General features: G+C 45.2%; 1 protein-coding gene across 1 annotated transcript in view; it reads left to right on the plus strand.

Annotated features, from left to right (window-relative positions):
* LOC142929268 (uncharacterized) overlaps positions 1-14,403 on the plus strand; it is a gene marked incomplete at its 5' end in the record, with an annotated part of 34,415 nt that overhangs the window by 9,183 nt on the left and 10,829 nt on the right. Inside the window, 3 exons of the mRNA XM_076070175.1 lie at positions 607-1,878; positions 6,103-8,256; positions 13,858-14,401. Of these exons, the coding sequence (XP_075926290.1) occupies positions 607-1,878; positions 6,103-8,256; positions 13,858-14,401 (3,970 nt within the window). The remainder of the gene's footprint in view (positions 1-606; positions 1,879-6,102; positions 8,257-13,857; positions 14,402-14,403) is intronic.

The following is a 14,403-nucleotide window of genomic DNA, read 5'->3' on the forward strand; positions in this document are numbered from 1 at the left end:
TCCCAATCCACCACAAATACACCAACAACAGATACAACCACCGTACATTTGACAACAACCACACCGCAGACAACCACACCCACCACAACATTGGATACTACCACACAATCAACTTCACAATCCACTACAAATACTCCGACAACAGATACAACCACCGTACAATTGACAACCACACCGCAGACAACCACACCCACCACAACATTGCAAACTACCACACAATCAACTTCACAATCCACCACAAATACACCGACAACGGAGACAACCACCGTACAATTGACAACAACCACACCACAGACAACCACACCAACCACAACATTGCAAACTACCACACAATCAACTTCCCAATCCACCACAAATACACCGACAACAACGGAGAGAACCACCGTACAATTTACAACAAACACTCCGCAAACAACCACACCAACTACAACATTGGATACTACCACACAATCAACTTCCCAATCCACCACAAATACACCGACAACAGATACAACCACCGTACATTTGACAACAACCACACCGCAGACAACCACACCCACCACAACATTGGAAACTACCACGCAATCAACTTCCCAATCCACCACAAATACACCGACAACAACGAAGACAACCACCGAACAACTGACAACAACCACACCGCAGACAACCACACCAACTACATTGGATACTACCACACAATCAACTTCCCAATCCACCACAAATACACCGACAACAGATACAACCACCGTACATTTGACAACAACCACACCGCAGACAACCACACCCACCACAACATTGGAAACTACCACGCAATCAACTTCACAATCCACAAATACACCGACAACAACGGAGACAACCACCGTACAATTGACAACAACCAAACCGCAGACAACCACACCAACTACAACATTGGATACTACCACACAATCAACTTCACAATCCACCACAAATACACCGACAACAGAGACAACCACCATACATTTGACAACAACCACACCGCAGACAACCACACCAAGCACAACATTAGATACTACCACACAATCAACTTCCCAATCCAGCACAAATACACCGACAACAACGGAGACAACCACCATACAATTGACAACAACCACACCACAGACAACCACACCAACCACAACATTGGAAACTACTAGACAATCAACATCTCTATCCACCACAAATACACCAACAACAACGGAGACAACCACTGTACAATTCACAACAACCACACCACAGACAACCACACCAACTACAACATTGGATACTACCACACAATCAACTTCACAATCCACCACAAATACACCGACAACAGAGACAACCACCGTACATTTGACAACAACCACACCGCAGACAACCACACCAAGCACAACATTAGATACTACCACACAATCAACTTCCCAATCCAGCACAAATACACCGACAACAACGGAGACAACCACCATACAATTGACAACAACCACACCACAGACAACCACACCAACCACAACATTGGAAACTACTAGACAATCAACATCTCTATCCACCACAAATACACCAACAACAACGGAGACAACCACTGTACAATTCACAACAACCACACCACAGACAACAACACCAACCACAACACAGGAAACTACCACACAATCAACTTCCCAATCCACTACAAATACACCGACAACAACGGAGACAACCACCGTACAATTGACAACAACCACACCGCAGACAACCACACCAACTACATTGGATACTACCACACAATCAACTTCCCAATCCACCACAAATACACCGACAACAGATACAACCACCGTACATTTGACAACAACCACACCGCAGACAACCACACCCAACACAACATTGGAAACTACCACGCAATCAACTTCACAATCCACAAATACACCGACAACAACGGAGACAACCACCGTACAATTGACAACAAACAAACCGCAGACAACCACACCAACTACAACATTGGATACTACCACACAATCAACTTCACAATCCACCACAAATACACCGACAACAGAGACAACCACCGTACATTTGACAACAACCACACCACAGACAACCACACCAAGCACAACATTAGATACTACCACACAATCAACTTCCCAATCCAGCACAAATACACCGACAACAACGGAGACAACCACCATACAATTGACAACAACCACACCACAGACAACCACACCAACCACAACATTGGAAACTACTAGACAATCAACATCTCTATCCACCACAAATACACCAACAACAACGGAGACAACCACTGTACAATTCACAACAACCACACCACAGACAACAACACCAACCACAACACAGGAAACTACCACACAATCAACTTCCCAATCCACTACAAATACACCGACAACAACGGAGACAACCACCGTACAATTGACAACAACCACACCGCAGACAACCACACCAACTACAACACTGGATACTACCACACAATCAACTTCCCAATCCACCACAAATACACCGACAACAAATACAACCACCGTAGATTTGACAACAACCACACCGCAGACAACCACATCCACCACAACATTGGAAACTACCACACAATCAACTTCCCAATCCACAACAAATACACCGACAACAACGGAGACAACCACCGTACAATTGACAACAACCACACCGCAGACAACCACACCAACTACAACATTGGATACTACCACACAATCAACTTCCCAATCCACCACAAATACACCAACAACAGATACAACCACCGTACATTTGACAACAACCACACCGCAGACAACCACACCCACCACAACATTGGAAACTACCACACAATCAACTTCCCAATCCACCACAAATACACCGACAACAACGGAGACAACCACCGAACAACTGACAACAACCACACCGCAGACAACCACACCAACTACATTGGATACTACAACACAATCAACTTCCCAATCCACCACAAATACACCGACAACAGATACAACCACCGTATATTTGACAACAACCACACCGCAGACAACCACACCCACCACAACATTGGAAACTACCACGCAATCAACTTCACAATCCACAAATACACCGACAACAACGGAGACAACCACCTTACAATTGACAACAACCAAACCGCAGACAACCACACCAACTACAACATTGGATATTACCACACAATCAACTTCCCAATCCACCACAAATACACCGACAACAACGGAGACAACCACCATACAATTAACAACAACCACACCACAGACAACCACACCAACCACAACATTGCAAACTACCACGCAATCAACTTCCCAATCCACCACAAATACACCGACAACAACGGAGACAACCACCGAACAATTAACAACAACTACACCGCAGACAACCACACCAACCACAACATTGGATACTACCACACAATCAACTTCACAAACAACCACAAATACACCAACAACAGAGGCAACCACTGTACAATCGACAACAACCACACCGCAGACAACCACACCAACCACAACACTGGATACTACCACCCTACCAACTTCACAAACAACGACAAATACACCGACAACAACAGAGACAACCACCGTACATTTGACAACAACCACACAGCAGACAACCACACCAACCACAACATTGGATACTACCACACAATCAACTTCACAATCCACCACAAATACACCGACAACAGATACAACCACCGTACATTTGACAACAACCACACTGCAGACAACCACACCAACCACAACATTAGATACTACCACACAATCAACTTCCCAATCCAGCACAAATACACCGACAACAACGGAGACAACCACCATACAATTGACAACAACCACACCACAGACAACCACACCAACCACAACATTGCAAACTACCACGCAATCAACTTCCCAATCCACCACAAATACACCGACAACAACGGAGACAACCACCGAACAATTGACAACAACCACACCGCAGACAACCACACCAAGCACAACATTGGATATTACCACACAATCAACTTCACAAACAACCACAAATACACCGACAACAGAGACAACCACCGTACATTTGACAACAACCACACCGCAGACAACCATACCAAGCACAACACAGGAAACTACCACACAATCAACTTCCCAATCCACCACAAATACACCGACAACAACGGAGACAACCACTGTACATTTGACAACAACCACACTGCAGACAACCACACCAACAACAACACAGGAAACTACCACACAATCAACTTCCCAATCCACCACAAATACACCGACAACAGAGACAACAACTGTACAATTGACAACAACCACACCGCTGACAACCACACCAACCACAACATTGGATACTACCACACAATCAACTTCACAATCCACCACAAATAAACCGACAACAACGGAGACAACCACCGTACAATTGACAACAACCACACCACAGACAACCACACCAACCATAACATTGCAAACTACCACACAATCAACTTCCCAATCCACCACAAATACACCGAGAACAACGGAGACAACCACCGTACATTTGACAACCACACCACAGACAACCACACCCACCACAACATTGGATACTACCACCAAATCAACTTCTCAATCCACCACAAATACACCGACAACAGAGACAACCACTGTACAATTGACAACTACCACACTGCAGGCAACCACAACACATCAAGCCACCACACTATCGACTTCAACAGAACAATCTACCAGAATCACAGACGCAATCACCCAAGACCCTACCACAACTTCACAATCCACCACAAATACACCAACAACAGATACAACCACCGTACATTTGACATCAACCACACCGCAGACAACCACACCCACCACAACATTGGAAACTACCACACAATCAACTTCCCAATCCACCACAAATACACCGACAATAACGGACACAACCACCGTACAATTGACAACAACCACACCGCAGACAAGCACACCAAGCACAACACAGGATACTACCACCCAATCAACTTCCCAATCCACCACAAATACACCGACTACAACAGAGACAACCACTGCAAAATTGACAACAACCACACCGCAGACTACCACACCAACCACAATAAAAGAAACTACCACCCAAACAACTTCACAATCCACTACAAATACTCCGACAACAGATACAACCACCGTACAATTGACAACCACACCGCAGACAACCACACCCACCACAACATTGCAAACTACCACACAATCAACTTCACAATCCACCACAAATACACCGACAACGGAGACAACCACCGTACAATTGACAACAACCACACCACAGACAACCACACCAACCACAACATTGCAAACTACCACACAATCAACTTCCCAATCCACCACAAATACACCGACAACAACGGAGAGAACCACCGTACAATTTACAACAAACACTCCGCAAACAACCACACCAACTACAACATTGGATACTACCACACAATCAACTTCCCAATCCACCACAAATACACCGACAACAGATACAACCACCGTACATTTGACAACAACCACACCGCAGACAACCACACCCACCACAACATTGGAAACTACCACGCAATCAACTTCCCAATCCACCACAAATACACCGACAACAACGGAGACAACCACCGAACAACTGACAACAACCACACCGCAGACAACCACACCAACTACATTGGATACTACCACACAATCAACTTCCCAATCCACCACAAATACACCGACAACAGATACAACCACCGTACATTTGACAACAACCACACCGCAGACAACCACACCCACCACAACATTGGAAACTACCACGCAATCAACTTCACAATCCACAAATACACCGACAACAACGGAGACAACCACCGTACAATTGACAACAACCAAACCGCAGACAACCACACCAACTACAACATTGGATACTACCACACAATCAACTTCACAATCCACCACAAATACACCGACAACAGAGACAACCACCGTACATTTGACAACAACCACACCGCAGACAACCACACCAAGCACAACATTAGATACTACCACACAATCAACTTCCCAATCCAGCACAAATACACCGACAACAACGGAGACAACCACCATACAATTGACAACAACCACACCACAGACAACCACACCAACCACAACATTGGAAACTACTAGACAATCAACATCTCTATCCACCACAAATACACCAACAACAACGGAGACAACCACTGTTCAATTCACAACAACCACACCACAGACAACCACACCAACTACAACATTGGATACTACCACACAATCAACTTCACAATCCACCACAAATACACCGACAACAGAGACAACCACCGTACATTTGACAACAACCACACCGCAGACAACCACACCAAGCACAACATTAGATACTACCACACAATCAACTTCCCAATCCAGCACAAATACACCGACAACAACGGAGACAACCACCATACAATTGACAACAACCACACCACAGACAACCACACCAACCACAACATTGGAAACTACTAGACAATCAACATCTCTATCCACCACAAATACACCAACAACAACGGAGACAACCACTGTACAATTCACAACAACCACACCACAGACAACAACACCAACCACAACACAGGAAACTACCACACAATCAACTTCCCAATCCACTACAAATACACCGACAACAACGGAGACAACCACCGTACAATTGACAACAACCACACCGCAGACAACCACACCAACTACATTGGATACTACCACACAATCAACTTCCCAATCCACCACAAATACACCGACAACAGATACAACCACCGTACATTTGACAACAACCACACCGCAGACAACCACACCCACCACAACATTGGAAACTACCACGCAATCAACTTCACAATCCACAAATACACCGACAACAACGGAGACAACCACCGTACAATTGACAACAAACAAACCGCAGACAACCACACCAACTACAACATTGGATACTACCACACAATCAACTTCACAATCCACCACAAATACACCGACAACAGAGACAACCACCGTACATTTGACAACAACCACACCGCAGACAACCACACCAAGCACAACATTAGATACTACCACACAATCAACTTCCCAATCCAGCACAAATACACCGACAACAACGGAGACAACCACCATACAATTGACAACAACCACACCACAGACAACCACACCAACCACAACATTGGAAACTACTAGACAATCAACATCTCTATCCACCACAAATACACCAACAACAACGGAGACAACCACTGTACAATTCACAACAACCACACCACAGACAACAACACCAACCACAACACAGGAAACTACCACACAATCAACTTCCCAATCCACTACAAATACACCGACAACAACGGAGACAACCACCGTACAATTGACAACAACCACACCGCAGACAACCACACCAACTACAACACTGGATACTACCACACAATCAACTTCCCAATCCACCACAAATACACCGACAACAAATACAACCACCGTAGATTTGACAACAACCACACCGCAGACAACCACATCCACCACAACATTGGAAACTACCACACAATCAACTTCCCAATCCACAACAAATACACCGACAACAACGGAGACAACCACCGTACAATTGACAACAACCACACCGCAGACAACCACACCAACTACAACATTGGATACTACCACACAATCAACTTCCCAATCCACCACAAATACACCGACAACAGATACAACCACCGTACATTTGACAACAACCACACCGCAGACAACCACACCCACCACAACATTGGAAACTACCACACAATCAACTTCCCAATCCACCACAAATACACCGACAACAACGGAGACAACCACCGAACAACTGACAACAACCACACCGCAGACAACCACACCAACTACATTGGATACTACAACACAATCAACTTCCCAATCCACCACAAATACACCGACAACAGATACAACCACCGTATATTTGACAACAACCACACCGCAGACAACCACACCCACCACAACATTGGAAACTACCACGCAATCAACTTCACAATCCACAAATACACCGACAACAACGGAGACAACCACCTTACAATTGACAACAACCAAACCGCAGACAACCACACCAACTACAACATTGGATATTACCACACAATCAACTTCCCAATCCACCACAAATACACCGACAACAACGGAGACAACCACCATACAATTAACAACAACCACACCACAGACAACCACACCAACCACAACATTGCAAACTACCACGCAATCAACTTCCCAATCCACCACAAATACACCGACAACAACGGAGACAACCACCGAACAATTAACAACAACTACACCGCAGACAACCACACCAACCACAACATTGGATACTACCACACAATCAACTTCACAAACAACCACAAATACACCAACAACAGAGGCAACCACTGTACAATCGACAACAACCACACCGCAGACAACCACACCAACCACAACACTGGATACTACCACCCTACCAACTTCACAAACAACGACAAATACACCGACAACAACAGAGACAACCACCGTACATTTGACAACAACCACACAGCAGACAACCACACCAACCACAACATTGGATACTACCACACAATCAACTTCACAATCCACCACAAATACACCGACAACAGATACAACCACCGTACATTTGACAACAACCACACTGCAGACAACCACACCAACCACAACATTAGATACTACCACACAATCAACTTCCCAATCCAGCACAAATACACCGACAACAACGGAGACAACCACCATACAATTGACAACAACCACACCACAGACAACCACACCAACCACAACATTGCAAACTACCACGCAATCAACTTCCCAATCCACCACAAATACACCGACAACAACGGAGACAACCACCGAACAATTGACAACAACCACACCGCAGACAACCACACCAAGCACAACATTGGATATTACCACACAATCAACTTCACAAACAACCACAAATACACCGACAACAGAGACAACCACCGTACATTTGACAACAACCACACCGCAGACAACCATACCAAGCACAACACAGGAAACTACCACACAATCAACTTCCCAATCCACCACAAATACACCGACAACAACGGAGACAACCACTGTACATTTGACAACAACCACACTGCAGACAACCACACCAACAACAACACAGGAAACTACCACACAATCAACTTCCCAATCCACCACAAATACACCGACAACAGAGACAACAACTGTACAATTGACAACAACCACACCGCTGACAACCACACCAACCACAACATTGGATACTACCACACAATCAACTTCACAATCCACCACAAATAAACCGACAACAACGGAGACAACCACCGTACAATTGACAACAACCACACCACAGACAACCACACCAACCATAACATTGCAAACTACCACACAATCAACTTCCCAATCCACCACAAATACACCGACAACAACGGAGACAACCACCGTACATTTGACAACAACCACACCACAGACAACCACACCCACCACAACATTGGATACTACCACCAAATCAACTTCTCAATCCACCACAAATACACCGACAACAAAGACAACCACTGTACAATTGACAACTACCACACTGCAGGCAACCACAACACATCAAGCCACCACACTATCGACTTCAACAGAACAATCTACCAGAATCACAGACGCAATCACCCAAGACCCTACCACAACTTCACAATCCACGACAAATACACCAACAACAGATACAACCACCGTACATTTGACATCAACCACACCGCAGACAACCACACCCACCACAACATTGGAAACTACCACACAATCAACTTCCCAATCCACAACAAATACACCGACAACAACGGAGACAACCACCGTACAATTGACAACAACCACACCGCAGACAACCACACCAACTACAACATTGGATACTACCACACAATCAACTTCCCAATCCACCACAAATACACCAACAACAGATACAACCACCGTACATTTGACAACAACCACACCGCAGACAACCACACCCACCACAACATTGGATACTACCACACAATCAACTTCACAATCCACAAATACACCGACAACAACGGAGACAACCACCGTACAATTGACAACAACCAAACCGCAGACAACCACACCAACTACAACATTGGATACTACCACACAATCAACTTCACAAACAACCACAAATACACCAACAACAGAGGCAACCACTTTACAATCGACAACAACCACACCGCAGACAACCACACCAACCACAACACTGGATACTACCACCCTACCAACTTCCCAATCCACCACAAATACACCGAGAACAACGGAGACAACCAACGTACATTTGACAACAACCACACCACAGACAACCACACCCACCACAACATTGGATACTACCACCAAATCAACTTCTCAATCCACCACAAATACACCGACAACAGAGACAACCACTGTACAATTGACAACTACCACACTGCAGGCAACCACAACACATCAAGCCACCACACTATCGACTTCAACAGAACAATCTACCAGAATCACAGACGCAATCACCCAAGACCCTACCACAACTTCACAATCCACCACAAATACACCGACAACAGATACAACCACCGTACATTTGACAACAACCACACCACAGACAACCACACCAACTACAACATTGGAAACTACCACTCAATCAACTTCCCAATCCACCACAAATACACCGACAATAACGGACACAACCACCGTACAATTGACAACAACCACACCGCAGACAACCACACCAAGCACAACACAGGATACTACCACCCAATCAACTTCCCAATCCACTACAAATACTCCGACAACAGATACAACCACCGTACAATTGACAACCACACCGCAGACAACCACACCCACCACAACATTGCAAACTACCACACAATCAACTTCACAATCCACAAATACACCGACAACAACGGAGACAACCACCTTACAATTGACAACAACCAAACCGCAGACAACCACACCAACTACAACATTGGATATTACCACACAATCAACTTCCCAATCCACCACAAATACACCGACAACAACGGAGACAACCACCATACAATTAACAACAACCACACCACAGACAACCACACCAACCACAACATTGCAAACTACCACGCAATCAACTTCCCAATCCACCACAAATACACCGACAACAACGGAGACAACCACCGAACAATTAACAACAACTACACCGCAGACAACCACACCAACCACAACATTGGATACTACCACACAATCAACTTCACAAACAACCACAAATACACCAACAACAGAGGCAACCACTGTACAATCGACAACAACCACACCGCAGACAACCACACCAACCACAACACTGGATACTACCACCCTACCAACTTCACAAACAACGACAAATACACCGACAACAACAGAGACAACCACCGTACATTTGACAACAACCACACAGCAGACAACCACACCAACCACAACATTGGATACTACCACACAATCAACTTCACAATCCACCACAAATACACCGACAACAGATACAACCACCGTACATTTGACAACAACCACACTGCAGACAACCACACCAACCACAACATTAGATACTACCACACAATCAACTTCCCAATCCAGCACAAATACACCGACAACAACGGAGACAACCACCATACAATTGACAACAACCACACCACAGACAACCACACCAACCACAACATTGCAAACTACCACGCAATCAACTTCGCAATCCACCACAAATACACCGACAACAACGGAGACAACCACCGAACAATTGACAACAACCACACCGCAGACAACCACACCAAGCACAACATTGGATATTACCACACAATCAACTTCACAAACAACCACAAATACACCGACAACAGAGACAACCACCGTACATTTGACAACAACCACACCGCAGACAACCATACCAAGCACAACACAGGAAACTACCACACAATCAACTTCCCAATCCACCACAAATACACCGACAACAACGGAGACAACCACTGTACATTTGACAACAACCACACTGCAGACAACCACACCAACAACAACACAGGAAACTACCACACAATCAACTTCCCAATCCACCACAAATACACCGACAACAGAGACAACAACTGTACAATTGACAACAACCACACCGCTGACAACCACACCAACCACAACATTGGATACTACCACACAATCAACTTCACAATCCACCACAAATAAACCGACAACAACGGAGACAACCACCGTACAATTGACAACAACCACACCACAGACAACCACACCAACCATAACATTGCAAACTACCACACAATCAACTTCCCAATCCACCACAAATACACCGACAACAACGGAGACAACCACCGTACATTTGACAACAACCACACCACAGACAACCACACCCACCACAACATTGGATACTACCACCAAATCAACTTCTCAATCCACCACAAATACACCGACAACAAAGACAACCACTGTACAATTGACAACTACCACACTGCAGGCAACCACAACACATCAAGCCACCACACTATCGACTTCAACAGAACAATCTACCAGAATCACAGACGCAATCACCCAAGACCCTACCACAACTTCACAATCCACGACAAATACACCAACAACAGATACAACCACCGTACATTTGACATCAACCACACCGCAGACAACCACACCCACCACAACATTGGAAACTACCACACAATCAACTTCCCAATCCACAACAAATACACCGACAACAACGGAGACAACCACCGTACAATTGACAACAACCACACCGCAGACAACCACACCAACTACAACATTGGATACTACCACACAATCAACTTCCCAATCCACCACAAATACACCAACAACAGATACAACCACCGTACATTTGACAACAACCACACCGCAGACAACCACACCCACCACAACATTGGATACTACCACACAATCAACTTCACAATCCACAAATACACCGACAACAACGGAGACAACCACCGTACAATTGACAACAACCAAACCGCAGACAACCACACCAACTACAACATTGGATACTACCACACAATCAACTTCACAAACAACCACAAATACACCAACAACAGAGGCAACCACTTTACAATCGACAACAACCACACCGCAGACAACCACACCAACCACAACACTGGATACTACCACCCTACCAACTTCCCAATCCACCACAAATACACCGAGAACAACGGAGACAACCAACGTACATTTGACAACAACCACACCACAGACAACCACACCCACCACAACATTGGATACTACCACCAAATCAACTTCTCAATCCACCACAAATACACCGACAACAGAGACAACCACTGTACAATTGACAACTACCACACTGCAGGCAACCACAACACATCAAGCCACCACACTATCGACTTCAACAGAACAATCTACCAGAATCACAGACGCAATCACCCAAGACCCTACCACAACTTCACAATCCACCACAAATACACCGACAACAGATACAACCACCGTACATTTGACAACAACCACACCACAGACAACCACACCAACTACAACATTGGAAACTACCACTCAATCAACTTCCCAATCCACCACAAATACACCGACAATAACGGACACAACCACCGTACAATTGACAACAACCACACCGCAGACAACCACACCAAGCACAACACAGGATACTACCACCCAATCAACTTCCCAATCCACCACAAATACACCGACTACAACAGAGACAACCACTGCAAAATTGACAACAACCACACCGCAGACTACCACACCAACCACAATAAAAGAAACTACCACCCAAAAAACTTCACAATCCACTACAAATACTCCGACAACAGATACAACCACCGTACAATTGACAACCACACCGCAGACAACCACACCCACCACAACATTGCAAACTACCACACAATCAACTTCACAATCCACCACAAATACACCGACAACGGAGACAACAACCGTACAATTGACCACAACCACACCACAGACAACCACACCAACCACAACATTGCAAACTACCACACAATCAACTTCCCAATCCACCACAAATACACCGGAGACAATCACCGTACAATTGACAACAACCACACCGCAGACAACCACACCAACTACAACATTGGATACTACCACACAATCAACTTCCCAATCCACCACAAATACACCGACAACAGATACAACCACCGTACATTTGACAACAACCACACCGCAGACAACCACACCAACCACAACATTGCAAACTACCACGCAATCAACTTCCCAATCCACCACAAATACACCGACAACAACAGATGTAACGACTGTACATTTGACAACCACACATCAGGCAACCACACCAACAATCGTGTCGCAATCAGTATCAACAACCACAACAGCATCTTCATCCACAACATCTCTCCCCACCACACTTGCATCACCAACAACATTGACAACAGTCACAACAGCATCACCATCAACCACAACAATATCTCCAACCACAACAGTGTCACAAACAACATATACCCCAACTACAACCACTCTTCCAACAACAGCTTCAACAACATCTTCAACAACAACATCTTCAACATCGCCAAGCACAACAGCATCGCCCTCTACAACATCTACAGGT

The sequence above is a fragment of the Petromyzon marinus genome, chromosome 28 (assembly GCF_048934315.1).
Source record: "Petromyzon marinus isolate PM22_M1 ecotype Great Lakes invasive population chromosome 28, UKy_Petmar_22M1.pri1.0, whole genome shotgun sequence".
In the NCBI taxonomy this organism is placed as follows: Eukaryota; Metazoa; Chordata; class Hyperoartia; order Petromyzontiformes; family Petromyzontidae; genus Petromyzon; species Petromyzon marinus.